Source organism: Capra hircus, chromosome 13 (assembly GCF_001704415.2).
Source record: "Capra hircus breed San Clemente chromosome 13, ASM170441v1, whole genome shotgun sequence".
NCBI lineage: Eukaryota > Metazoa > Chordata > Mammalia > Artiodactyla > Bovidae > Capra > Capra hircus.
This window is the reverse complement of record NC_030820.1, coordinates 39,034,822-39,062,468: the sequence shown is the minus strand read 5'-3', so window position 1 is coordinate 39,062,468 and position 27,647 is coordinate 39,034,822. Positions and strand designations below refer to the sequence as shown.

Genomic DNA, 27,647 nt, shown 5'->3' with positions numbered 1-27,647 from the left:
AACCCCAGGAGATAGTGAAGGACAGGGAAGCCTGGTGTGCTACAGTACATGGGGTCACAAAGAGTCAAACACAACTTAGTGACTGAACAACAGCGACAAAAATTAGTTTTGGCTGAGATTTCATTGATCAACTGACATCTTGAAAATACCGAGTCCTCAAAATTATGTATCGGGATATTTCTCCACCTATTTAGGTCTTACTTCATTTCTCTCAGAAATGTTTTGTAGTTTTTAGTATACAGGTTTTGAACATCTTTTGTCAGATTTATGTATCTACTGTAAATGGTGGGCTTCCAGGTAGTGCAGTGGTAATGAATCTGCCTGCCGACGCAGGAGACCCAAGAGACACAGGTTCAGTCCCTGGGTCAGGAAGATCTCCTGGAGAAGGAAATAACAACCCACTCCAGTATTCTTGACTAGAAAACTCCATGGGCAGAGGAGCTTGGCGGGGTACAGTCCATGGGGCTGCAAAGAGTCAGAGGTGACTGAGCATGCTATATTGTAAATAGTATTTATTTAAATTTCTCATTGTTCATTACTCTTGTGCATAGATAAAATTGAACTTTGCCTATTAATTTTGTATATATTTAGCAGTTTATTAAATTACTTATTAGTTCTATGGCTGTTTTATAGATTCTAGATGACTATGCTGCTGCTGCTAAGTCGCTTCAGTCATGTCTGACTCTGTGCAACCCCATAGACGGCAGCCCACCAGGCTCCCCCGTCCCTGGGATTTTCCAGGCAAGAGTACTGGAGTGGGGTGCCATTGCCTTCTCCGCTAGATGACTATGTTATCCGCAAATTGAAGATAGTTTTAATCCTTCCTTTCCAATCTAGATGCTTTTTAAAGTATTTTCTTGTCTTTTTCACCAGCTTGAACCTCCAGAATAATTATGAATTATGAACAGATATTCTTGTTTCTGACCTTGGTGGAAAAGCGTTCAGTCTTTTACCATTAAGGAGGATGCTAGCCACATGCTTTTCAAAAATAACCTCTATCAAATTGAAGAACTTCTATTCCTAGTTTTCTGAGAGTTTTCTGAGGAATGAATGTGACTTTTCAAATACTTTTCCAATATTTAAGAGATAATCATACAGGTAATCCTTGTTAGAATGTTAATATGGTGAACTACTTTCATTGATCTTCTTATAATTGTATTTCTAACCTTGTAACCCAGAATAAACCCTACTTGGTCATGATGTATTGTCCTTTTAATACACAAATTCAATACAAGATTTCTATTTGAATTTTTCCATCAATGTTCATGAGAGCTATTGATCTGAAGTTTTATTTTCCTGTAACGTTGTCTGTTGAGAAAGATCATACTTTAGACGACTTGAATCCTTTAAATATCTTGAGACTTATTTTCTAGCTTGGAATATGATCTAACTAGGTAAATATTCCACATGGATGTGGGAAGATGTATCTACTGGGTCGTGTGCTCTATTAAGTGCAAATTGGGTCAAATTGGGTAGAGTGTTCTGCTGCTGCTAAGTCGCTTCAGTTGTGTCCGACTCTGTGCGACCCCATAGACGGCAGCCCACCAGGCTCCCCTGTCCCTGGGATTCTCCAGGCAAGAACACTGGAGTGGGTTGCCATTTCCTTCTCCAATTCATGAAAGTGAAAAGTGAAAGTGAAGTCGTTCAGTCGTGTCCGACTATTCGCGACCCCATGGACTTCAGCCTTCCAGGCTCCTTCGTCCATGGGATTTTCCAGGCAAGAGTACTGGAGTGGGGTGCCATTGCCTTCTCCAGTAGAGTGTTCTATTAAGTGCAAATTAGGTCTAATTGTCATTAGTGTTCTTAAAATCTTCCACACTCCTATTAATTTTCTGTCTACTTATTCTATCTGTGATCAAGGGAGGGATACTGAAGTTGTCAAATATAGTTGCTTATTTATTCATTTGTCTTTGCAGTTCTATCAGTTTTTGTTTCATGTTTTGTGAAGTTCTATGATTAGGTACATAAATACTTAAGACTGTTATGTCCTCTTGACTTTCGTTGTTCCTGGTAACATTCCCACCTCTGAAATCCACTTTGTCTGACATGAATGAAGCTACTCTAGTTTTCTTTTGATCAGTGTTACCATGGTGTGTCTACATGAATGCTTTTCATTTGAACCTATTCTGTCTACTCAAAGTGCATTTTTGTGACCCACATATAACTGTCTTGCTTTTTAACTGAATCTATATCTGCTTTACGTGTTCTTTAATTGGGATATGTACAACAACAAAAAGACCATTTACATTTAATGCAATTATTAATATGTGTAGGATTAAGTCCATCATCTTGCTGTTTGTTTTCTATTTGTCATAGCTGTTCTTTATTCCCTTTTTCTTTTCTTAAAAAAATTTCTCAGTGCACCAGCCCCAAGCATCCAGCATCATGTATACCTGTGGCGGATTCATGTTGATGTATGGCAAAACCAATATAATATTGTAAAGTAATTAACCTCCAATTAAAATAAATAAATTTATATTAAAAAAATAAACTGCCACACTAAGAGGGGAAAAAAATTTCTTTGCTGTCTCTTGGATTAATTGTATATTTTTATAATTCCACTTCACCTCTTTGTAGGCTTATTAGATATAACTTTCTGAATTTGATTTGTAACTTTCTTTCTTTCCTTTTTTTTAATTTCGAGAAGCCTGGCAGGCTGCAGTCCATAGGGTCACAAAGAGTTGGACACGACTGAAGCGACTCAGCACGCATGCACACATACATTCCTCCTGCCCTGTGCTATGGCCAGGAACTCTCTCAAGGCAGGAGGCCAGCACAGTCAGAGGGCTCAACAGAGTTGTTTCCCACATCTTAAGCGTCACTCTCATTTGTTACCTGATGAGCAGAGTCTTAAAACTTCCTTCATATACTTTGGCAATGTTTTTTCAGGCAGGGAAGTAAATCTAGTCTCTAGCTCCATCTTTGCCAGAAGCAGAAAGACCTCTTACTAAGTTCTTTTTATCACTTCCATTCATCAGCTTCCTCTCCCACACTCTAGTCCATGCCATACAACCTTCTTTAAAAGCTTCAGGGGTCCCTCAGGGTCCCTCTCCTGGGTGGTTTTTCACCCTCATTTCCACGTCCTGAACTAGCAGGCTTTCTTCTTCCCATGGAGTACCATCTCCTGAAGGCTGAGGCTGTGTTTTAGCCCCATGAGCACCCTCAGTCCCTAACAGAGAGTTCAGCAATTATGTGTGTCCAACCTCTGTGCAGAGACAAAATCAGTCTTCAAAACACAACACTACCCAGCTACAGGTTGGGTCCTATTGTGGTCTGCGGTACAGGAAGGCACTTTTCATAAAGACCATGAAGGCAGGGTGAGCCAGGTGGCCTAGTGCTGAGATAAAGGTCCTCCCTACCTCCTTTTCTTTCCAAGATCTTCTTCACATGAGCTGATGGGCAGGGGGAATCTTATTTTGTCCAAGATTGGAAAGGAGAAAAAAAAAGGAGGGGGGAGTTGAGGGCTGGAGTCCAGGAAGCAATGACACTGCACTAGCCCCCATCCTGGTCTCACACAGACGGAAGAGTCAGAAGGACCAGAAAGGGCCCGGGCCATGAAACACGTGCTGGGACCCTGGCCACACGCAGTGCTGAGGCAGGGCTGGGCTGCTCATGGTAGCCAGAGGTAAGCCTGTTCATGCTCCCCACCTCTTTGGTGAGGCTTGTTATAGAGGACATAGGGACTTGCCCCGAGGTCCTGCAGGAGCAGGTGAGGACCCAGAGCCCAGTCTATATGGGTGTTTCTATTTCTAGGAATCATCAGTGGTCAGAGGGTGGCAGAGCTAGAATGATGGCTGGATCCCTGGCCCATCCCCAAATCCTATGTCCTGTATGACATGGCTGATTGTGCCTCCTTCAGTGTGGGGTTTGCTCCCCTGTAGACTCTTGAGAGTCCCTTGGACTGCGAGGAGATCAAGCCAGTCAATCTTAAAGGAAATCAAGCCTGAATACTCATTGGAAGGATTGATGTGGAAACCGAAGCTCCAAAACTTTGACCACCTGATGCAAAGAGCCGACTCATTGGAAAAGACCCCAATGCTGGGAAGAGGCAGAAGGAGAAGAGGGCGACAGAGGATGAAATGGTTGGACGGCATCACTGATGCAACGAACATGAACTTGGGCTAACTCCAGGAGATGGTGAGAGACAGGGAAGCCTGGCATGCTGCAGTCCATGGGGTCACAAGGAGTCAGACAGGACTTGGCGACTGAACAAATGGTCAGGGCAGCAGCACTCGTAGAGCCGGAGGTGGGGGTGAGGTGGAGAGGGATCCTGCTGAAGGCAGGCCAGGGAGCTGCGGCGGGTGCTCCTACAGCCTGAGGGGCCCAGTCAGGCAGGGAGAAGATGCTGCCTCACTGGAGTCTGTGGACAAGATGCATTTTCTACTGGCTTTATGCACATCAGCATCCTGAAACCAGAGAAGAGTGAGGAGGCAGGGGGAGAAAGGATGGGATTCCACCGTGAGCTGAACTCTTAAAGATGTTGCAATGTTCTGATGTCTTATGAACACGCAGACTGTTTCGCCCTTGCCTTGGTCCCCAGCAGGCCTCCCCAGGGAGGCCTTTCCCCGCTCAGGAGTCACTCCAGCACCAGGAGCATGCCTGACCTGACGGTGCAGCAGCCCCAGGCCCTCCTCGGGCTCCGGATGGGCGGATCATCTCCTTTACCTGGATGCTCTCCCTGGTCTCCAGTGACACAGCTTCCTGCGGCTCCTTGACTATTTTCTGGGATTCCTCGCCGCTGTTCTCGAGCTTGGAGTCTTTAGGAGAAAAAGTAACAGAAGGACAGAAAAGATATGATCGATGTCCACAGAGCAGAAGACACTGGTGGCAGCGTGGTCGTGTGTTTCTAAACTGCAGCACATCTGAAGCTCCTATTGCTGGGGCAGCACTGCGAGAAGGGTGGGGGAGAACAGGGTCTGTGCAGCCCAGCTGGACTCTGAGTTCTCCGTGCCACATTCACACGATGGGGTCCAGTGGTACCCAGCCCTGCAGGAGCTGCGGGGATAAACTGAGGCCAGGGTGGGCCTGATGGGCTGCCAGTGACTGAACTCCGTGACTCTTTCATGGGAGCCCCTTTGAGGTTATCACCCTCTTGGATGGCAGGCTTTCAAATGATTTTAAGACGGAGTGGGGAATTAGACCGCAGTCAGCTGTGCCCGTGCTCTCAGGACACAAATGAGCCCAGGGCTGCTTTCTCTCTACATGGAAATACTGTGAACAGGCATCTGAAAGCAGCCAGGACACTCACGTTTATACTTTCTAAGCAAGAACTAGAACTGAGCTTACGTTATCACTTTAATATGTTGTGGAAAGTCAATAATCAGGGTGGTGTTCATGTATGCAGTGTTCACGTGTTTGTAGTGTTCACCAAGAAATAAAGAGAAGTTTTCCCATGTGTCTAAAAAGCTATTCCCCCTCCTTTCCTTCTTCTTCCTTCTGCTCTTTTCTTTATTCCTGTCTCTCTTCCTGTCTTTCTGTCCCCAACCCCAGCCCTTCACCCCCTGCATCTCTCCTCTTCCAACGTCTCTCCCCCTCCCCCCCGCCCCCACACCCCATCCTCTCTTGCTCCCTCTGTGTCTGCTCCATGGAGGCACCTCAGCCCTGACCCCTGCTTGCAGCCTCTGGGCCTCAGCTCCTTCCAGCCCTAGGATGCTCTGCCTGGGGGCTGCCTCTCCCAAGAACTGTCCACACAGACACAGGAGGGATCCTAGGCCTGCAGGAGGCCCCAGACACTGGGCTGCCCCATCTTACCGTTTCTAAGCATCACAGCAGACAGGATGGGGCCAGAGGCTGTGATACTCTCTGTGCTCCCCTTCACACTCAGCCAGAGTCAACGGGTCCTGCAGATTACCTCTAGACCCCGCATATGCACTGGCTCACACCCTATACACTGCTTCGGGCAAAGACACAGACGAATGAAATAGAATGAAATTCCAAGTAAGAGAAAAGCCAGATGCCCAGAGAGGTGGAAGGGGAGAGATGAAGTACGTGATGTTGAAGTTACCATGAGAGAATGTCACCCCGGCAGAGCAAGAAGCTCTTCTACGTGGAGAGCAAGTGACACGAGAGAGGACAAGGGACTCAGAATCCCTGCTCTGAAGAAAGATGCTTCGGGGACAATGAACCCTAGTGTGCTCCTAGCACCCGGAAACATCCTGCTCCCTGCAGAACTTTCCAGGTGTCTGCACAGTGTTTCCAGCGTTCTCAGGCTGGCAAGAGGAGAGGGCTATTTAGGTGAATTTAGCTTGCTGTAGTGATACAGCTTGTGTGCAGTAGAGTGCACGTGAATCTCTATGTGTATCGGCTCCCATGTAACAAGCACGTAAATGAGTACTAAAGCTTTTCCGGAGCCCAGAGATTTCCCTCACCTGCTGCCCAGCCAACACACCCCTTAAAAGTAGCGGCTGGGGCTACCCACTCCAGTATTCTTCCCTAGAGAATTCCATGGACTATACAGTCCATGGGGTTGCAAAGAATCAGACATGACTGAGCAACTTTCACTTTCACACACACACACACACACACACACACACACACACTGGTTGTTGTTGTTTAGTCACTCAGTTGTGTCTGACTCTTTGCAACCCCATGGACTATAGCCCACCAAGCTCCCCTGTCATGGGATTCTCCAGGCAAAAATACTGGAGTGGGCTGCTATTCCCTTCTCCAGGGTATCTTCCCCACCCACGAATCAAACCCGGATCTCCTGCATTGCAGGAGGACTCTTTACTACCTGAGCCACCAGGGAAGCCCATTTTAATTAGGACAAAATTACTAAAAAGCCAGAAATTTCAGAGACTGGATTAGATTTGCAGTCAACAATTAATCCTGGAGCTCTCACTGTCTGACAGGCTAATGCTCACAAGACAATTACCAATGACAACGACTAATTGTCTGGGCTAAAGTGTCATGGGTGCTGCCGCTTATTCTGAAGCAGCTGCCTGCTCGTCCCCAGAGGTGGCTGCATTTCAGAACTGGGCGAGGTGAGGCCACATCTCTCCTTCCTGTGTCTCTGGGGTTTTGTGGGGTTTAATTAGTTAATGTTCTTAATGTGCCCTGAGATCCTCAGACGTGAGGTGCTGTCCCGGGGAAAGTCAGGCAGTGGTTTTATATGACACGCAGCTAGAGACACGACTGAGGCTGCAATTTAATTGTTATTCTATTTGCTTACATCACCTAAGTAGCTTGGAAGTCACGAACCAGGGCTTTATTCTAGTGGGAGGGAAGGCACTGTTTGCTGGCACTTTCTCTCTGAGTGAGACTGATAAGGGGCTATCTGAGGAGGGGTTACTATGATATGAATAAAACATCACATTATCATCCCAAGGGACAGCACCCACTATTGCATTCCTAATTTTGTATTCTTTTTCTTAAAGAAACTTCCCAAATTGTATAAACCTGAGGTCCCACCAGACCTGGTTCTGCTCTGCTCTTTATCTAACAGGAAAAATGCGTGAAAGTAGCTTCATCGTGTCCGACTCTTTGTGACCCCATGGATTATACAGTCCATAGACTTCTCCAGGCCAGAATACTGGAGTGGGTAGCCTTTCCTTTCTCCACGGTATCTTCCCAAGCCAGGGATTGAACCCAGGCCTCCTGCATTGCAGGTGGAGTCTTTACAAGCTGAGCCCCAAGGAAAGCCCAAGAATACTGGAGTGCATAGCCTATCCCTTCTCCAGTGGATCTTCCCGACCCAGGAATCAAATCAGGGTCTCCTGAATTGTAGGTGGATTCTGTAACAACTGAGCGCTCAGGGAAGTCCTTTATCTAACAGGGAAAATACATAGGGAAAGCTAAATAATACATTTTGAAGGCTTTGGGGAAAAGTAACAGTATACGATTTAGTGGTTTTTTAACTAAAAAAAAATAATAAAAAATCCTACAAGATTTTTCTTTTTTGTGAAATGAAATTAAGTGATCCTAAAAGAGTAATGGAAGAGAGTTAGTCAACAAAATTTTAAGGAATAAGAACAAAGAGTCCAAATTTTCTACCGAATATTAAGACATATTATAAAGCCATAGTTATTAAAACTGCAGGTTATCAGGAGCAGGAACAGAACAGAATGGAATCCAAAAAAGAGCCTAAACATTCATATGCAGTAAAGGTAGCATTCGTGCAGAAGAATAAACAATACAATAAACAGTGCTAATCAAATGGGAAAAGAATTAATTTGGGTCCCTATTTCATATAACACACAAAGATCATTCAAAGATACATTAACAGCTTAAAGTTTTTTAATACTTTTAAGTTATGAGAAGAAAATAGAATCTCTCTATTATTTTAGGGGTGGACAAATCTTTCCCTTTAAATGTAGAAGGCAGAAGTCATAAAAGAAAAATATTGACATACTTGACCCCATCACAATTTAAAAGTTTTATCAAAAGAACCCTAAAGTTTTTCTTAAATAAGTAGATACACAGAGAAAATATTTGTGACACACATAATAGATCAAGAACTGAAGTCTAGGGGAAGAGGAAAAAACCAACAGGCAAAGAAAATGAATGGACAGGAGATGCAAATAACCAGTAAACACATAAAACGTGTCCAACCTCAGTAACAGTCAGAGAAATGAAGTTTAAACAATGATATCTCCTTTCACAGCTATCATACTGGCAAAAGTTAAACGTGCTGACAATACTAAGTCCTGGAGAACTAGGAGAGGCTCGGGAGGAAGGCCACCGTTGTGGCCACACTTGGTATATTTCCAAGCCAGCAAGAGCAGTTCTGGGAACACAGCCTGTGGAAATGCTCGCAAGGGGCCCAAGGCGATGTGCACGAGAATACCTACTGCAGCACGGTTTGTTATATGAAATAGTGGAAACAATTTGTGTCCATCTGAGGACAAGTGTGGCACATTTCATAGAGTGAAATCCTATCCAGAAGATAACAGGGGCATCCCAGACCTAAGCTTATCGACATTATTAGATCTCAAAGAGCTGAGTGAAGAAGCAAATTTCAGAACTTCGTAAACCCAAAAGGTGCCATTTATGTAAAAAAAAAAAACACTGCCACGAAATGGTAGAATTTTTTCCGATGAACATGTGGACTTCATATAAAAGCATAAAAAGAAGTCTGGATGGATGCCTACTAACGTTTTAACAATGGCCATTTCTGGGAATTGAGAGGGAGAACCAGGCTGGGACATTGATCCAAGGGAATTCAACTCTAACTGCATTATCCTAACTTTTTAAAGGAGGAGAGTTTCATGCATTAACTCAATTAAGATCTCCCCAAAAATGTCTAATTATAAGAGTAATTTCATTTCAGAATATTACAAAACAGTTATTTTGTTTAGTATTTTAATATTATGGCTGATTTCAGAAAAGACTGACAAATTAATTTAAGCCCTCACCTTTAAGAAGAAGAAAAATTAAAGGTTCAAGTTAAAACATTCATTCAACTGAAGTTGAGTGGAGAATGAGGAGTTGCAGTCACATGAGGTACCCAGCGGCACCAGAAAACCAGACAGAGGTAGTCCTCCCTCTAAGAGGCTCACAAGTGATCAGGGCAGGTGGGTGTGCATGCACACACTCACAACCCCCCACATACACTCCTAACTACCTTGCAGTACGAAGTTGCTAAAGCAGAGGTATGAACAAAGCACATTGTTCACTTATTTATGCATTCATTCATTTAAAAATTTATGTTTTATACCTATCACCTGGTGCACATTAACGAACTGGATGTTGAAGATTCAGCAGCGAATGAGACTAACTTGCCCTTCCAAGTAAAGTCAGTAAGAGAAGAAGAAATACTAAGATCTGCTAGATGGTGTGTAGAAAACAAGGGCCTGGGAGCTGCTCCAGTCTGAGCAGTCAGTGTCCTATCGTGTATGTAAAGCGAAAGAGAAGGTGTTAGTGTCTCAGCTGTGTCCGACTGTTTGTGACCCCGTGGACTGGTAGCCCACCAGGCTCCTCTATCCATGGGATTCTCCAGGCAAGAATACTGGAGTGGGCTGCAATTTCCTTCTCCGGGGGAATCTTCCTGACCCAGGAGTCGAACCCAGGTCTCCAGCATTGCAGGCGGACTCTTTACTATCTGAGCCACCAGGGAAGCCCATTGGACGTGTAAACTGAGATCTAAAGGATAAGAAGCAGCCTCAAGACAGTAAGAAGACCGAGATGGTGAGCAGACAACGCGTTCATGGACTGCTGAAGTGTGAGGGTGTCCTTACTTCCTGACCTGTTTCCTTCCTTTGCCTCCAGCCCTTTGGTCTTCTTTGTAACTGTGTTAGTTTCCTGTGGCTGCTGTGACAAATGCCCACTCACGTGGTGGCTTAAAACAACAGAAATGTATTCTTCCAGAGTTCTGGATGCCAGAAATCCAAAATCAGTATCTCTGGGCAGAAGTCAAGGTGTTAGCAGGGTCAGGCTCCCTCTTTCAGGATAAATCTCATCTCCAGATCCTTCATCACATTGAGGAAGACCTTTTACCAAAATGAAGGCACCATCTGCTCATTCCAAGGGTTAGGGTGAGAACGTCCTTTGGGAGGTCATGTTTCCATCTAAACTCAGAAGCACCTGTTGCTGCCTGGATGCTCTATATCCACTTAAGGGCTTTCCAGGAAGGTCAGACTGAACTTGTCCAAATCAGAAGTCACAGGGTCTCCATCAGATGATTCATTCATGCTTTTTATTTCCACCTGGCAAGACGGTTCCACCATCCACCTGGCTTCTGAAGACACCCTTGAGGCTTCCCTCTTCCACAACCCTCCTTCCCCATATGCAGTAAAATATCAGGTTCCATTAAATCTCCAAAATATCTCCCAAGTTCATTCTCTGTCACGGCTCTGGTTCAGCCCCTTCTCATCTCTTTCCTGCACACTCTAGTGGCCCCTGGGAACTCTTCCTGAAAACCAGAAGTGGATGGTGTGGCCCTTTCTAGTTCAACATTCCCAGGCTGCTCATCAGATAAGCCATGATAAAGAAGAATCTAGATTCTTTGCTTCACCTCCCTCTGTCTCCTGTCCTACTTCCTCCCTCCTGCTGCCCCCTCCCTTCCTGCTCCAACAACACTGAACTGGTGCTCTCCCCTCACATGCCCTGGTCTCTAACACCTCCTCGTTTTTGCCCATGCACAGTGTCTTTCCTCCATCGAAAATCTTTCTGCTTCTTCATCTACAAAGCTCCAATTTGTTTTTGAAGTTCTGATTCAAAAGCTTTCTTTCTATGAAGTTCTATATTGATGTTCCCAAGATGACTTAGGTATAATTCTGCCGGGATCTCAACACAATTTTCTCTTCTTCAAAACAATTCTCTGATTGTAAATTCATTTGTCTTGCATGCTTATCCTAATATTAGGCCATGTGGGGCTCACCACATACTGGATCAGGCTCCCAAAGACTAGTATATGGGATATACTTCATATTGGCTGAGTGACTGGCAGGAAGCTGAGGATAAAGTCCATACAAAGGAAAACAATCAGCAAACCACATGAGAGCAGGACAAGGTGCTTTTCCATATTTTTCAAGGACACTCTTCCTTTCTGGACTGCAGGGCAGTCTCCGAGCCATATAGCATGATGAACTTGAGCTCACTCTCTTGATATGAGACTATAGGTTTTAGCCTCAAACAGACTAAATTGGAGTTTGTGTCTCTGGTGGACAGGAGAAAGAAGGTCATGACAAAAATCACCAGCCTTATTCCTCTTCTGTGAGCATGGGTTGTAGTCATGACGCTCATTTTTCATCCTTACTCTGTTCAGGCCCTTTGTCATGTAGTGTCCCCCACTCTGATTCTGAGCTCAGCCTGGGATCTCCTTTGGATAAGTGACATATATTAGTTCAATGCCCAGACCTCAGGAGGCTTTGTGTGTTTCCACTCGATCTCTGGTGCCTCTGCCATTACCATGATAACATGTCCCATCCAGTCTGTGAGAGGCACATGGAATGGACCCAAGGCCAGCCTAGATCTGCCAACAGGCAACCAACCCCAAGACAGGTGGGAAGACCCAGCCACAGTCAGTAGAGCTGTCTAGCTGACCCCAGCCGTGTGAGTGTAGGACACTGCTGTGCTTCTGTAGTTGTTTGTTAGGAGCATTCTTGTGGTAATGGACTATTGATACAGTCATAAAACATGATACAGAGAATCAACTCAATCCTGAACCCGGTTCTCTGAAAAATAAAATTGACACTGGTGAGATTAAGAAAGGAAAAGACATACAAGAAAAATACCAGGAATAAAACACAGAAACATGGGGAACATCTATAAAGTACGACGGTAGATATAAACCCATAAGAAAATAAAATGAACTAAACACTAAAACTAAAAGAGAGCAGCTATTACACTAGATAAAAACAACAGCCAAATTTATGCTGTTTACAAAAGACACACCTAACATGTAGGAAAACAGGAAGGATGGAAAGAGATATGGCACGTATACATGAGCTAGAGAAAGCAAGCGTGGCCACACTAAAATCAGAAAAAGCAGACTTTAAGGCAAAAACCTTTCACCAGAGATAAAGGACACTTCATAACTGATTTTTTTAAAGGAAGTTCATGGAAGTTCAAGGAAGACATGACTTAAAAATCATGCACCTAATAGTATGGGCTCAAAATACATAATGAAACAATGACAGATAGGAGTAAAAATTTATATATCTACAATCAAAGCAGAAGATTTTAACAGACCTCTCATGAATTGATCAAACAACTGATGAGGTCAAACGGATAAAATATTTGACATTGTTATCAAACATAATCCTAAATATAGAACCTTGTAGCTAACAACTACAGATTATACATTTTTTTCATGGACTCAAGGAATATTTACCAAAATTGACCATAAGCTCAACAAAATTTAAAGGATTAAAATCACACAGGAGAGGTTCTCTGACTCGTAAATAACTTTCTAGGGCCAAGATGGAGCTGCTCCTGCCTGGTGGAGGGCAGGTCAGAAAACTGAAACTTAACTTCATGTTCCTATAAATGCTACACTCAACCAGAAATGTAGTCTAACCTGTCAGCCAATCCTCAAATGCACAGCACTGGGCCTTCTTACCCCAAACCAGGGTGATGTGAGACCTGGCCAGCCAGATATTTTCTCTTTTTCTCTCCCTTATTCTTTATCCTATAAAAGCTCCTTGCCTTTTTTGTCCACTTTGCAGTTCTCTGAAAAGAGACCATCCACTTCATGAAGTATTAAAGTTTATTTATATCACCTAAATTGTCTTCTTTAATCATTTTATGTACATGTTAGTCGCTTAGTCGTGTCCAACTCTTTGCCACCCTATGGGTTGTAGCCTGCCAGGCTCCTCTGTTCATGGAATTCTCTAGGCAAGAATACTGGGGTGGGTTGCCATTCCCTTCTCCAGGGGATCTTCCAGTATACATGTGTGTGTGTGTGTGTGTGTGTGTGAGTATATACACACTGGAGCGATATATATATCTATATATGTATATATACCAGCAATTGTAGTGTAATCATTTTTAAACCTTCATATACTAAACAATGTTTTTCTAGAAAAATCTAATTTCCTAAAGTTGATTCGAAAGAAACAGAAAATCTGAATATGTTAATAACCTTGAGCGGAAAAAGAACATTGTCAGTCATGAACCTGAAGTCAGAAGCCAGCTTCCAAGGTGACTGTCCCTGGTCTTCCACTGGGTGAGCCCACGTGTTCCTGAAAGTTTGAAAATGCCCAGAGCCAGAGCAACGTGCAGTGAAGAAAAGGCTTGCAACCTGCAGCAAAATAACTGGCTTCGTGTTGGGCTTAGAATGAATACATCTTCCTTTGCTTGCTTCCATGAGCAAAGACTGATTTTTAGCAACTGCCTCCTTAGCTGCTTGCTCGCTCCGATTAAATTTGCTCTGTGATATTCTAAGAGTTGTCGAAACCCCTGTGTAAACAGACACGAAACTCTTGGTGACCCCCGTGCAATGGGTGCAGCCCACTGCCAGCCAATTTAATCAAGGGAGAATTCAGAGTATTCATCGTAAGCAATTGATTTTCAAGAGAAAAGTCAGCAGGATCAAACAGCCTGTTGGGATGAAAACCCTCTGAATCACCCCTATCACCGTGTTTTCTAGCAACTAACTCCTGACTCCATATAGCGTAATGGCCAAATTACTATAATTATCCTGCAACACAAGTGCCATATCAACATTATTTTAAACATGGATTTTTTGCATAATCTTTCATTATTATCATTCAGCCTCCCATTTGGAAATGGAAAACAACAACAAACTGTGATCTACCCCCAAAAGAAGAAAGGTCACCAGAGAGAACAAATAAAAGGGCTATTTACATGTGAATGTGGTAAGAGAGATCTGTTTTACAGTCAAACACACTCTTGAAATTCATTAAATGCCTTCTCCCCTGCTTCATAAATATGGGCAAAAGACATGTTGCCTACTGAGAAAATAATCCCGGTACATAATGATCATAACGAATATAAATAAAACCACTTTTCTTTCAAAGACCTCAAGGCCCTATGTACAAATACATCTGTATTTCAACCACTGAGAAACGGATCTGACTGGTGAATGCAGCGGAGTCATCACTTAGCTAGTGGCTCCCAGAGCTGATTAGGGGGATAGGACCCTTTCTCCCAGCCACCCAGCTCCCTGCAGAATTGGGGAGTCTTCAGAGGGTGCCCTCATTTGTCGCTGCTGTTTTTAAAGGTATCCAAAAGGGGTTAGAAACCAGCAGCTGAATGAAGACGGATAAGTAATCAAAAGACTTCCTGGGGCAATGACCCTAACAACACTGGTTTCCAGCCATGACTGCCTCCTTTCTGGTATGTTACCAGCCCAAGCCCGGAAAACTCATGCAAGCGTTTATACTGTTAATGAAGTTAAAGTCTGTATTCTAAGGCAAGTCAAGGAAAATCTAAACATAAACATTTTTCTATGTCCCTTGTTATCCTCTCTCTCCTCTTTTATGTTATGCATGGACCAAACTCCTGATTAGTAGAAACACCTGGTCAACTATATAGAGCAACATTCTCTCAGTATCCACAGAACAACTCCTTAAAAGAAAACATGTCTGGGATTCCCTTGTGGCCCACTGGTTAGGACTCCACGCTTCCAATGTGGGGGACTCACATTCAATCCTTGGTTGAGGAACTAAGATCCTTGAAGGCATGCAATACTACCAGAAAAATAAAGAAAGATAATATTCATTCTTGATCTTGTAAGGGTTTATGATGAGTCACCACTTTGTACGTACTATGATACTGAATGGTTTGCCTTGGAAACAAACAGAGATCATTCTGTTGTTTTTCAGATTGCATCCAAGTACTGCATTTCGGACTCTTTTGTTGACTATGATGGCTACTCCATTTCTTCTAAGGGAGAAGTAGTACGCCCACAGTAGTAGATATCGGTCAGTTCAGTTCAGTCACTCAGTCGTGTCCGACTCTTTGTGACCCCGTGAATCGCAGCACACCAGGCCTCCCTGTCCATCACCAGCTCCCGGAGTTCACTCAGACTCACAGCCATCGAGTCCGTGATGCCATCCAGCCATCTCATCCTCTGTCGTCCCCTTCTCCTCCTGTCCCCAATCCCTCCCAGCATCAGAGTCTTTTCCAATGAGTCAACTCTTCGCATGAGGTGGCCAAAGTACTGGAGTTTCAGCTTTAGCATCATTCCTTCCAAAGAAATCCCAGGGCTGATCTTCAGAATGGACTGGTTGGATCTCCTTGCAGTCCAAGGGACTCTCAAGAGTCTTCTCCAAAACCACAGTTCAAAAGCATCAATTCTGTGGTGCTCAGCTTCTTCACAGTCCAACTCTCACATCCATACATGATCACTGGAAAAACCATAGCCTTGACTAGATGGACCTTAGTCGGCAAAGTAATGTCTCTGTTTTTCAATGCTCTATCCAGGTCATAACTTTTCTTCCAAGGAGTAGTTCATAGTTCAGCCGCTCAGTCGTGTCCGACTCTTTGCAACCCCATGAATTGCAGCACGCCAGGCCTCCCTGTCCATCACCATCTCCCAGAGTTCATTCAGACTCACGTCCATCGAGTCCGTGATGCCATCCAGCCATCTCATTCTCGGTCGTCCCCTTCCTTCTCCTCCTGCCCACAATCCCTCCCAGCATCAGAGTCTTTTCCAATGAGTCAACTCTTCGCATGAGGTGGCCAAAGTACTGGAGTTTCAGCTTTAGCATCATTCCTTCCAAAGAAATCCCAGGGTTGATCTCCTTCAGAATGGACTGGTTGGATCTCCTTGCAGTCCAAGGGACTCTCAAGAGTTTTCTCCAACACCACAGTTCAAAAGCATCAGTTCTTCGGTGCTCAGCCTTCTTCACAGTCCAACTCTCACATCCATACATGACCACAGGAAAAATCATAGCCTTGACTAGACGGACCTTAGTCAGCAAAGTAATGTCTCTGCTTTGGAATATACTATCTAAGTTGCTCATAACTTTTCTTCCAAGGAGTAAGCGTCTTTTAATTTCATGGCTGCAGTCACCTAGCAAAGGAATGCTCAAAATTCTCCAAGCCAGGCTTCAACAGGCTTCAAGTGAACCATGAACTTCCAGATGTTCAAGGTGGATTTCAAAACGGCAGTGGAAACAGATCAAATTGTCAACATCCGCTGGATCATTGAAAAGCAAGAGAGTTTCAGAAAAACATCTACTTCTGCTTTATTGACTATGCCAAAGCTTTTGACTGTGTGGATCACAACAAACTGTGGAAAATTCTTCAAGAGAGGGGATACCAGACCACTGGACTGGACTCCCGAGAAATCTGTATGTAGGTCAAAAAGCAACAGTTAGAACCAGACATGGAACAACAGACTGGTTCCAAATAGGAAAAGGAGTATGTCAAGGCTGTATATTGTCACCCTGTGTATTTAACTTATATGAGAGTACATCATGAGAAATGCTGGACTGGATGAAGCACAAGCTGGAATCAAGATTGCCAGGAGAAATATCAATAACTTCAGATAGGCAGATGATACCACCCTTATAGCAGAAAGCAAAGAAGAACTAAAAAGCCTCTTGATGAAAGTGAAAGAAGAGAGTGAAAACGTTGGCTTAAAGCTCAACATTCAGAAAACGAAGATCATGGCATCTGGTCCCATCACTTCATGGGAAATAGATGGGGAAACAGTGGAAACCGTGAGAGACTTTATTTTGGGGGGCTCGAAAATCACTGCAGATGGTGACTGCAGCCATGAAATTAAAAGACGCTTGCTCCTTGAAAGGAAAGTTATGATCAACCTAGACAGCTTATTAAAAAGCAAAGACATTGCTTTGCCAACAAAGGTCATCTAGTCAAAGCTATGGTTTTTCCAGTAGTCATGTATGGATGTGAGAGTTGGACTATAAAGAAAGTTGAGCGCTGAAGAATTGATGCTTTTGAACTGTGGTGTTGGAAAAGACTCTTGAGAGTCCCTAAGATTGTAAGGAGATCCAACCAGTCCGTCCTAAAGGAATTCAGTCCTGAATATTCATTGGAAGGACTGATGCTGAAGCTGAAACTCCAATACTTTGGCCACCTGGTGCGAAGAACTAACTCATCTGAAAAGACCCTGATGCTGGGAAAGACTGAAGGCATGGGGAAAAGGGGACAACAGAGGATGAGGTGGTTGGATGGCATCACCAACTCGATGGATATGAGTTTGAGTAAATTCTGGAAGTGGTGATGGACAGGGAGGCCTGGCATGCTTCAGTCCACGGGGTCGCAGAGTTGGACACGACTGAGCGACTACACTGAACTGAACCACTTTGTACTTAATCTGGATTGTGAACACTATCTACATCATTGAATGTACAGCCCTCTGCCTCAAAAACCTATATAATTGTGCTCTGACCTCTAAAGGGTGCAACCATTTTCGGAGCTGTTTGAGAGGTTGTTCCTGGGTTAAAAACCTCAATCAGGCTCAAATAAAATTTCCCATTTCTTTCTTAGATTGACTGATTAATTTTTCATCAACACTGTCACTGTGGAGATAATCGTGTCAGCCTGGGCATAAGCCTGGAAGTATTTATTTGTTTTGTCAACTTCTTTAACACACCATTAGAACTCACATAATTACTTATGGAAAACTAGAGCTGCCAAGAGTGGCTAAAGTTTCAGAAGAATGCAATTTTCTTACCTCTGTATACCAAAAAGACATTTATTGTTTTTTTTTTTTTTTTTAAAAAAGATGAGATTCAAGTTGCGACAAATAATATTAGACTTATGAGCATCAGGTAGAGGGGACATTACCGCCACGTCTTGCAGCCTTGGCAACAGGGCTCCAGAGAACCACTGACACAGGATCCTAGGTGTCACTGAATGTTGAATCATGTTCCCACAAACTTCATGCTTTAAGTCCTACCCCGTTAATACTTCAGAATGTGACTATCTGGAGAAAGGGCCTTTAGTTTATTTTTCAGATTTTTTAATGTCAACCACTTAAAAAGTCCTTATTGGATTTGTCACAAGATTGCATCTGTTTTATATTTTGGTTTTTTGGCCACAAGACATGTGGGGTCTTAGCTCCCCAACCAGGAACCTGCACCCCCTGCATTGGAAAACAAAGTCTTAACCACTGGACCACCAGGGAAGTCCCAAGAAAGGGCCTTGAAAGAGACAGAGTAATATGAGGTCAGATGGGTGGGCCCTTGAATCACTGTGTGTCCTCATAAGAAGAGGGGATTAGGACACAGACAGGAAGAGAAGGGAAAACCACGTGAAGACAAGGAAAAATGGCCATCTGCAAGCCAAGGAGGGAGGCCTCAGAAGAAACCACCCTGCCGACACCTTGACCTCAGACTTCTCATCTCCAGAACTGTGAGAAAATGACTTCTTGTTGTTTAAGCCCCGTATTCTGTGGGACCCTTCTATGACAGCCCGAACAAATCCATACAGAGTCCAGGAGGGTCACTACTTCAGTAATTACAGACCATCCTAGCTGGTATTAACAAATACATGGTCTGAGATACAATATCCAAACATCTTGGCGGATATTGCTAGGCTCTGTAGATGAGTGTTGCATCCACATTTGGAATCCAAAGAATAAAGTACAAAACAGAAAGCAACACAGACATATGAAATAGAACCTTAGGAAGAGAGGCTAGACACCTGGGCTACTTGATTAAATAAGACTTGATTTAGCTGCTGTTTCTTAACCCTCCATATTCCTTCTCCCTACAGAGGAGAGACTAAGAGTAACAAGCAAATTTAAGTGCAATAAAAGAAATTTAAATAAGACATAAGGGAACATTTCCTGACAATGAGAGATTTTCTTTCATTTAAAAGGCAACATTGCTGTGTGGAGATGTTATGAAAATTCTATTTTGAAGGGCCTTTTAAATGTAGAGTAAGCAGTACTTTTCCTGGGTGGGCTGGTTATAAGAGGCTGCATTGGTTATTCTAAGGGACACCCACGATTCTGTTGTGTGAAATTGTATCTCTCCCAGCCAAGGGCACATCGAGGTCCTCGGAGCCTACGTGTGCTGGCCCCTGGGCATGTATTGAGATTCACTTCGCAGGACTCTTTCAAAACCAAGACGCTCACTCCCCAGGTCACACCAGCCTGCGTGACAAACAAAAGTTTCGTCTTTCGCTTGTTTATATTTTAACTGGTAAATGTGTCGATGCCAGGGCAGCTGTGGAAATGCAGGCTGTGCCCTATTTTGCCTTATGCATCATCAAGAAAATTGCCAGCTCACTCCTGGTTCCAAAGTCTTCATTGTAATGATGCAGGGAACAAAAGACACAGCTTGATTTGCAATCGCTGGGCCGGGCCAGCGGTGGAGCCAACTGGAAAAAATACATACTGTTTTGAGCCATTTTATTGTCACTGAAGGAAAATATTCATAAACTGCCAGCATATGGAGGGAGCATCCTGATGCTTGTTCCCTCAGCTTTCAGACTCCTGGCATTTGAGGGATCTTGGGTCTCATTCAGTACAACCTCCCAACCAAGTAGAAAGCCCTTTCCTGAGACTTATGACTATTCATGAAGTTTTCCAATGTCTGGAGAACTTGGCTACTTCTAAACGAGGTACTCCACTTAATAAAAAATATACTTTTGCTAGATTTTCCTTAACCTGGGACAAAATCTGCATCCTCAGACTTTATTCCCATTGGCCCTAATTTAGTCTCAAGGTTTAGTAGCTAAAAACTCAAATTTACAAGTGTGTGTAATAATTTATAAATAAAGAACCGGCGGCTAAAAGAATGGGATCATACACAAATTATTCAAGTAAAATGCAAAGTGAATGTGCATGGTTACACTTTTCAGAGCCAATGGAAACTTCGGACACAGCTGAAATGATGAGATGGCAGCTGATCACAATATGTACAGTAGCTAAAGAATGAGAAACTTGATAACTAAATTCCATATAGGTTAAATGGATTCTGTGTTCAGAAATACAGTGAATCATGTAACTTTGATATTGTTAAATCATTAGAAATAATCAGCATCATATTACAAAGATTTAAATATTTTAAGATCTTTACCTAAAGAAGCTAGCAAACTGCATTTTTGTTTCTTTGCTTAATAAATCATTTGATTGGAAAAAATAAAGAATGGGGACCACTGTACAAGCTCTGGAATGTTGAGTCATGATATTGTCACTCTGCTTGGAGGGGTGAAGGTTTGCATGAAACTGTGAGTTTCACAGCTGGTGAGAACAGACCCAACCTTGAGTCAAGGACCTGAGAACAAGCAGTTCTATTTGGGAGGTGATTCAGGAAGCATGGTAGGGAGGTTAGGAAGAGAGAAGGGAAAGGAAGGTAGCTAATGAAACATATGCCATCACATGGATCACTAGCTGGAACTTCATCTCCTGGAGTTCTGAGAAACAATGCAAAACTCAAGTCTCAAAGCCATCCCACCGAGGGGTGAGGGAGCTGAGGTATTTATACCTCAACTCCTTTCAGTTGTGGTAAGTAAATGTTTTCACAGCTGGTGGGGAAAGACTAGACCAGCAGTGTGTTGGGGTGGGTTCTCTCAGAAGCAGACCCTGAGTCAAGGATTCGAGCACAACTATCTGGGAGTTGATGGAGAAGATATCAGTAGGGGAGCAGGGATAAGAAACAGGGAAGCTGGGGGACTTTCCTAGTGGTCCAGTGGTTAAGAATCCACCTTCTAGTGCAGGGTACTCGAGTTTGATCCCTGGTCAAGGTACTAAGATCCCATATGCTATAGGGCAACTAAGCAATGAAAGATTCCATGTGCTGCAATGAAGATCCTGACATAGCCAAATAAATAAATAAATATTTTTTAAAAAAAGAAATGGAGAATCAGAGGCTACTCCTGGGGTCTCAGTGTCCTGGTACTTCCTGCCCACCTCTGGCACAGGACAGATTGGCCGTGCACAGTCCTGGCAAATCCCATAGACACAAGAGGTGAAGAGTCTAGAAGATGGGAGTTGTCCAAAGAACACACGCACACACACACACGTCACTGACAGCTCCTAAAAGTGGTAACTCATTCAATAATTCATTGAAGCGAAAAAAATTGATCATGTATTTGTATAGTAGACCCACCACTGGAGTTTTTGATCACAGCCACCCTAGTCAAAAAGTCAAGTGGAAGGCTGAGCTGGGTGCTGGGTCAGCCCCTGCTGAGCTGTAACACCTTTTGTGAATGTGGGCAGCAGAGGTCACCTTTCCCAGGTGGTGCTAGTGGTGAAGAACCCACCTGCCAAGGCAGGAGACCCAGGAGATGTGGTTTCAATCTCTGAGTTGGAAAGATTCCCCTGGAGGAGGGTGTGGCAACCCACTCCAGTATTCTTGCCTGGAGAATCCTATGGACAGAGGAGCCTGGCAGGCTGCAGTCCCTGCGGTCGCAAAGAGCCAGACATGACTGAAGCAACATAGCACACACACATGAACCTTTCTTAGCTCTCGTACATCAAGTCATGAGGATAAAATGAGACAATATACATGGAAATCCTTTGAAAGGTAAAAAGCATAAACAAAATTGAAAGCATAAGGTACAATGGTGTGTGCCCATTGAAACAAGAATTTTGGCTCATATTTTAGAGAAATTATATTTCCTTTAACTTGAGACTTTCACTAGATAAAAAAGGACAGGATCATAACACATTTCCAGTTCTCTGGAGCCTCATTCTTTGTTGCTGTTGATGTGAAGGGGAAGGCAAAATGTGCCAATGACTCTTTTCTGGAATATAATGAGCTGTTGATTCGTGAATCCATCCCTGAGTTGTTTGGAAGTCTACAGTAGTGTTTCCTGGTAACAAAACTTCATAATCACCATTTTATTAGTGGAGCTGGATTTTCAAAAACAAACAAGACACACAAAATGACGAGAGAAATTTTCCTATTTCCTTTCCATCCTGTCCTAGATCAACTAATTTTAGGTAAAAATATTAAAAGTGGCAGACAGAATAGTAAGACTTCTTTCAGTTTCCATATCTCTGGGGCTTTTGCTAAACAGACACACTTTGGCTAAACAGATTACATGTTTTTAAGTCCAGGATTTGGTCTAAATTTTGAATTGTGTTCCTGCCCATAAAGTTTCTAAGATAGGAACATACCAGTCATTTTACGTAACTTCAGAGCTACTCAGAAACACACTGAAAGGGAACCATATCTTTTCAACATTTTTCTAAAGATTTTTTTAATGTGGACCATTTTAAAAGTCTTTATTGAATATTTTACAGTACTGCTTCTGTATGTTATAGTTTTTTTGGCTGAGAGGTATGTGGGATCTTAGTTCCCTGATCAGAGATCAAACCCATACCCCCTGCTCCGGAACGTGAAGTCTTAACCACCGGACTACCAGGGAAGGCCCTCAACTTGTTTTTAATAATGACAACAATCAAGGGGAGAGGAAAAACAACCTTAATTTTTTCAGAACTTACTCCACACTCGGCAGAGAGCTAAGGTCGTCATGTAGATTCTAACATTTAACCATCCCAACGACTTTCTGGTTTTGATACTATTTTTACCTCCATTTTAGGCATGAGAAAACTAAGCCATAAAACCTATTGAATGCTGCCTTCAAGAAGAATTTATACATTTGAAAGTGACAATGATGACATATTATTCAAGACTGTCTCATGCTGAAGGTTCCTTCAGAACACTCCTGTATGTCTTAGCTGAGAAGCAAGGGCAAGCCAGCCTTCACCATGAAACAATAAAGACCTCAAAGCTCTTATTAATATAGAAGGGATCTCCCTCTCCAGCTACAGCTCCGAAAAGTCTTTGTGACCCGTGTGAACGTTCCGACCAGCTCCATGCGCTTGGTTTCCTGTCCAGACGATAAGATCTGCCAAACCAACACCTGCTGTTGTTTAGATCAACAAGTCCTCTGCTTGTCAGTCTTGCCCCCAACATGCTCCTCTTCCTATTTTTGAACAATCTTTTTTTTGACATCTAGAAGCATTTATTTTATGCAAAAAAAAACTTAAATATGAATATATGTGCACAGAAAGTGCACACATTACCTATGCTGAACAATGCCAAGTAACAGTATATTGATGCAACAGTTATCTTCAAAAATAAACATAAAAATGGAGCCCAGACTGGCAGACAAGAGCAATATCTTGATATAGTCTTTCAGACACGGGAAAGCAGAGCAATTCAAGATGCCCTGATGTTAACCTGGGAAGACTGGAAAGACCAACCACAAAGTGATGGGTAATGACCGCTCGAAACGAGGATCCATGCTGATGGCGCGCTAAGTTTGGCGGAGATGCTGAGTAAAGCCCTGGACCTGAGTGATCTCAGTCAGACCCCATGATGCCCCTTCGTGAGAGGTGTTACTACTCTTCCTATTTCCCAAATGAGGAAACCTGGCTTTGGAGAACTAGATTTACACACCCTGCTGCAACTCCTTGATTTAAGAAACAAAACACTTAACTTCAAAGATGCTCACGGATGCAGGGAGACTTTGTTAAATTAAAATACCAAAGTTTGAGATGACCCAGTTTCACTTGGTGAAAATCCTAATACAGACATGATTTTAAAGCAAGTTTAAAATGACTACTTGCAATAGACCTGTATTACATAATAAGTTGTCAATGACATAAACACAGAAGTACTAATTGTTGGGGTTAAAACTTAAAGGCATATGTACATATATCTGAATATATTTGTATAAATGAATCACTTTACTGTATACCTGAAACTAACATAACATTATAAATCAACTACAATTCAATTAAAAAAATAAAATAAAAACTTAAGGATATACAGAATTTCTCTAGTTCTTGACTTAAAAGAGTCACTTATCATATTCAGGTTTTGGGTTCTATGTGTGTGCGCAAGTAAAATCCTGAAACACCATCAGTTATTTCACCACAACTTACCTCTACACTAACAATGAACTTCTGAAGGTAGACATTCTGAATTTAGGAGACCTTTGGGGGCAAGGCCATGGTGTCTACCCAGGGCCATGCCCCTTGACCCTCTGTGCTCACAGATATAGGCACAAGGTTGCGATGCACCAGGAAGCACTCCTGAAAGGGGGCTGGGGACAGAACTGCCCAGCAGCTGCCACCACCCAGTTCCAGCACAGAGTCAAAAGCATAGCATAGCCACAAAGCTCCACCCCCACGTGCTCCTATGACAGCCACTGTACCTGAACTTTCGTGGATGCTGAACTCCTGGGGTGGTTCTAGGATGTCGTCCTGATGCGGGACGCAGAGTCCATGGAAGGGTCCCAAGTCAAAGCACTTGTGCAGGAGCTCCAGGTTCACTTGTGAGCACACGCTCATGAACCCGACAGCCACACCTTCCACCTGAAATGTCCAAGACATCTCATGACCATCCAACCTCAGGTGAATGGGCACCATGAAAGCCCTTGCCCGTGGGCACCTGGAGCTGTATGAGGGAGGGAGCACCCTACGGTCAGGCGCAGTGCACAGCACACATGACAGGCTGAAAAAATGATGTCGTGGATGACCACCTTGGATGGACAGCAATCTATCATGCATGACAATCCTAGAGATGGGTCTGGAACTTGGGGACGCTGTCATGGTGTTCTTGAGGGGAAATTTTGCCCAAACAATACCCCTGCCTGCCCTAAATCCTTTCATTTCCCTACTGCAAGCCCAACCCTCCTGTCTACTTTCCTCCCCTCCACCATGCAGTTCCAAGGAAGACCAGCCATTATTTCTAGTGGCCATCTGGTTGACCCCAATTTAGAACAAGTTAATAATTCGCTCCTCATCAGGTAGGTACTCTTCAATTTTTGTGTCTCTGTGTGTGTGTGTGTGTGTGTGTGCTGTGTGTGTGCATGTGCTCAGTTGTGCCCAACTCTTTGTGACCTCATGGACTGTAGATGGCCAGACTCCTCTGTCCACAGGGCTTCCCAGACAAGAATACTGGAGTGGGTCACCATTTCCTTCTCCAGGGGATCTTCCCAATGCTGGAATAGAACCTGTGTCTCTTGAGTCTCCTCCATTGGCAGGTGGATTCTTTACAACTAGCGCCACGTGGGAAGACTAATTTCTTTCATTTTCTTGAACATATATTTGACTGGATGGTCTCATGGGAAGGAGATGAGTGGAAGGAGGTTCAGTGGAAAGTTCTGAGAGAAATAAACTCATTGCACCTGTTCACCAGGTGTGTCTGATCTACAACATAACCGCCTCCCAGCATCCTGTGCTATGTGTGCCACTCGGTCATGTCCTACACTTTGCGACCCCACAGACTGTAGCCTGCCAGGCTCCTCTGTCCACGGGGATTCTCCAGGCAAGAATACTGGAGTGGGCTGCTATGCCCTCCTCCAGGGGGGTCTTCCCAGCCCAGGGATCAAACCCAGGTCTCCCACATTGCAGGCAGATTCTTTACCATCTAAGCCACCAGGGAAGCCCTCTCAGCATCCTACCTGATTCTAAACTTCCTGCAATGGCCCTCATCATTTTAGGCCTTTGGTAAGGAATACATCAGTGGGAAGATGAGGGTGACAGAGAGATATAATAAAAAATATTTGGTCTTCATCCCTCACTCCTGGCTCAAAGTTCATAAAACACTCATAATTTCCTGAGAGTCTTTCATTCTTCATAATAAGCCCCTTTCAATAGTATGTGAGTTTATGCTAATGAGGTCACTTTTAGAAGATGGGAACTGGTTACCAGAGGAATCAGCCATGTGATTAGAGGGTTGGAGCTTTCAGCCATGTTCCCTCGACCTCAGGGGCTTCCCTGGTGGCTCAGATGGTAAAGAATCTGCCTGAAATGTGAGAGGCCTGGATTCAATCCCTGGGTCGGGAAGATTCCCTAGAGGAGGAAATGGCAACCCACTCCAGTATTCTTGCCTGGAGAATCCCCATGGACAGAGCCTGGTGGGCTGCAGTTCATGGGGTTGCTAAGAGTTGAACACAACTGAGCGACTAAGCACACAGCACCTCGACCTCTGAGAAGGGGAGAGGAGCTGGAGAGTGAGTGCAGCCACCACAGCCGAAGATTTAATCAACCATTAATAGAAAACTAGAAAAACACCTAAACAATGGGGTTCCCAAGCCTCCCTGCTGGTGAACACACGAAATGCCAGGCAGTGGTAGGCCCAGACAGGGCAGGGAAGTTCCCCCCGCCCTCCCCACCGCACCCAATGCACCTCTTCCATTTCCTGTTCCTGAGCTGTATCCTTTACAGTGAACCCATGATGGCAAGTAAAGAGTCGCCTGAGCTCTGTGAACCCTTCCAGCAGGTCCTCAAACATGACCGAGGAGGTCATGGGAACCCATGAGTTATTGCTGGTCAGTTAAAAGCACAGAGGACAATCTGGGGCTTGTGAATGGCATCTGATGGGGGCAATTTTGTGGGCCTGAGCCCTAAATCTGTGGGGTCTGCACTAAGGCTGAGCAGTATCAGAAAGTGAATTAGACTGCAAGACACCCAGCTGGTAACTAGAAGCTGGAGAGCTGGCTGGTGTGGAAAAGATGTAACACATTTGGGATCATAAGTGTTCTGAGTAGAGGAAACAACCTATCTTTTCATGAGTGACCAGCTAATCTAGGCCTATTACGGGTACTGACATATTATAAATTAACAACAAATTTTAATTCTATCAAATTTTAATGCCACATTGACTGATGACTGTGATTGAAATTCTTTACTATGTTCCTTTAGTAATTCTGGATTTCACTCTTCTCTGCAAGGAAAACATTTAAAATTTTAAAAGAGGCACGAAGGAATACATAGTTCTCAGGTTAACTATCCTCACTCACAGTGATTATGTTATAATATGTACATATATCAAAATATTAGGTTGGACACCTTAAACTTATACAATGTTACATATCAATTCTAGCTCAATAAAATTGGAAAGAATAAAAATAAACACATTTTGCATAAATTATTCATTTGATCTTTATGTGTGTTCTAAGCAAATTCTGGTAAGTGATTTAACTCACAGCTTTTATAAGAAAACAGCATTTAGTGGGTGGGTTCTAGCCCTCCAGAGTTCAGATTTTATTTCTTGAGACAACCATTCAGTCAGAAGAGCTCAACAATTGTCAGAATTCCCAGATCCTAAGAATGTGACATCATTCCATAAATGCCCAGTTGGATAAAATGGTTAATACTCCCTAAAGTAGAGCAAGAAGCTACAACACTCTTTTAAACCTCAGAGGGAAAAAAAGTTAGCTATTAACCTATTCGTTCTCAAATGTATCTTCTGGCTTAAAACCGTTCGTTCTCCAAGATGTGTTTGAAAAGTAAATACGAGATTCCCTGTAATTCTCCCAAATGCTAGGGTACAAGAGGAATTTTTTTAATGAATTTT

General features: G+C 43.5%; 1 protein-coding gene across 1 annotated transcript in view; it reads right to left on the bottom strand.

Moving 5' to 3' along the window:
* Positions 1 to 27,647, bottom strand: part of CFAP61 (cilia and flagella associated protein 61) — a 243,028-nt gene that overhangs the window by 169,533 nt on the left and 45,848 nt on the right. The window contains exons 8-9 of the mRNA XM_018057258.1: positions 24,499 to 24,658; positions 4,666 to 4,757 (exon numbers count right to left, since the gene is read on the bottom strand). Of these exons, the coding sequence (XP_017912747.1) occupies positions 4,666 to 4,757; positions 24,499 to 24,658 (252 nt within the window). The remainder of the gene's footprint in view (positions 1 to 4,665; positions 4,758 to 24,498; positions 24,659 to 27,647) is intronic.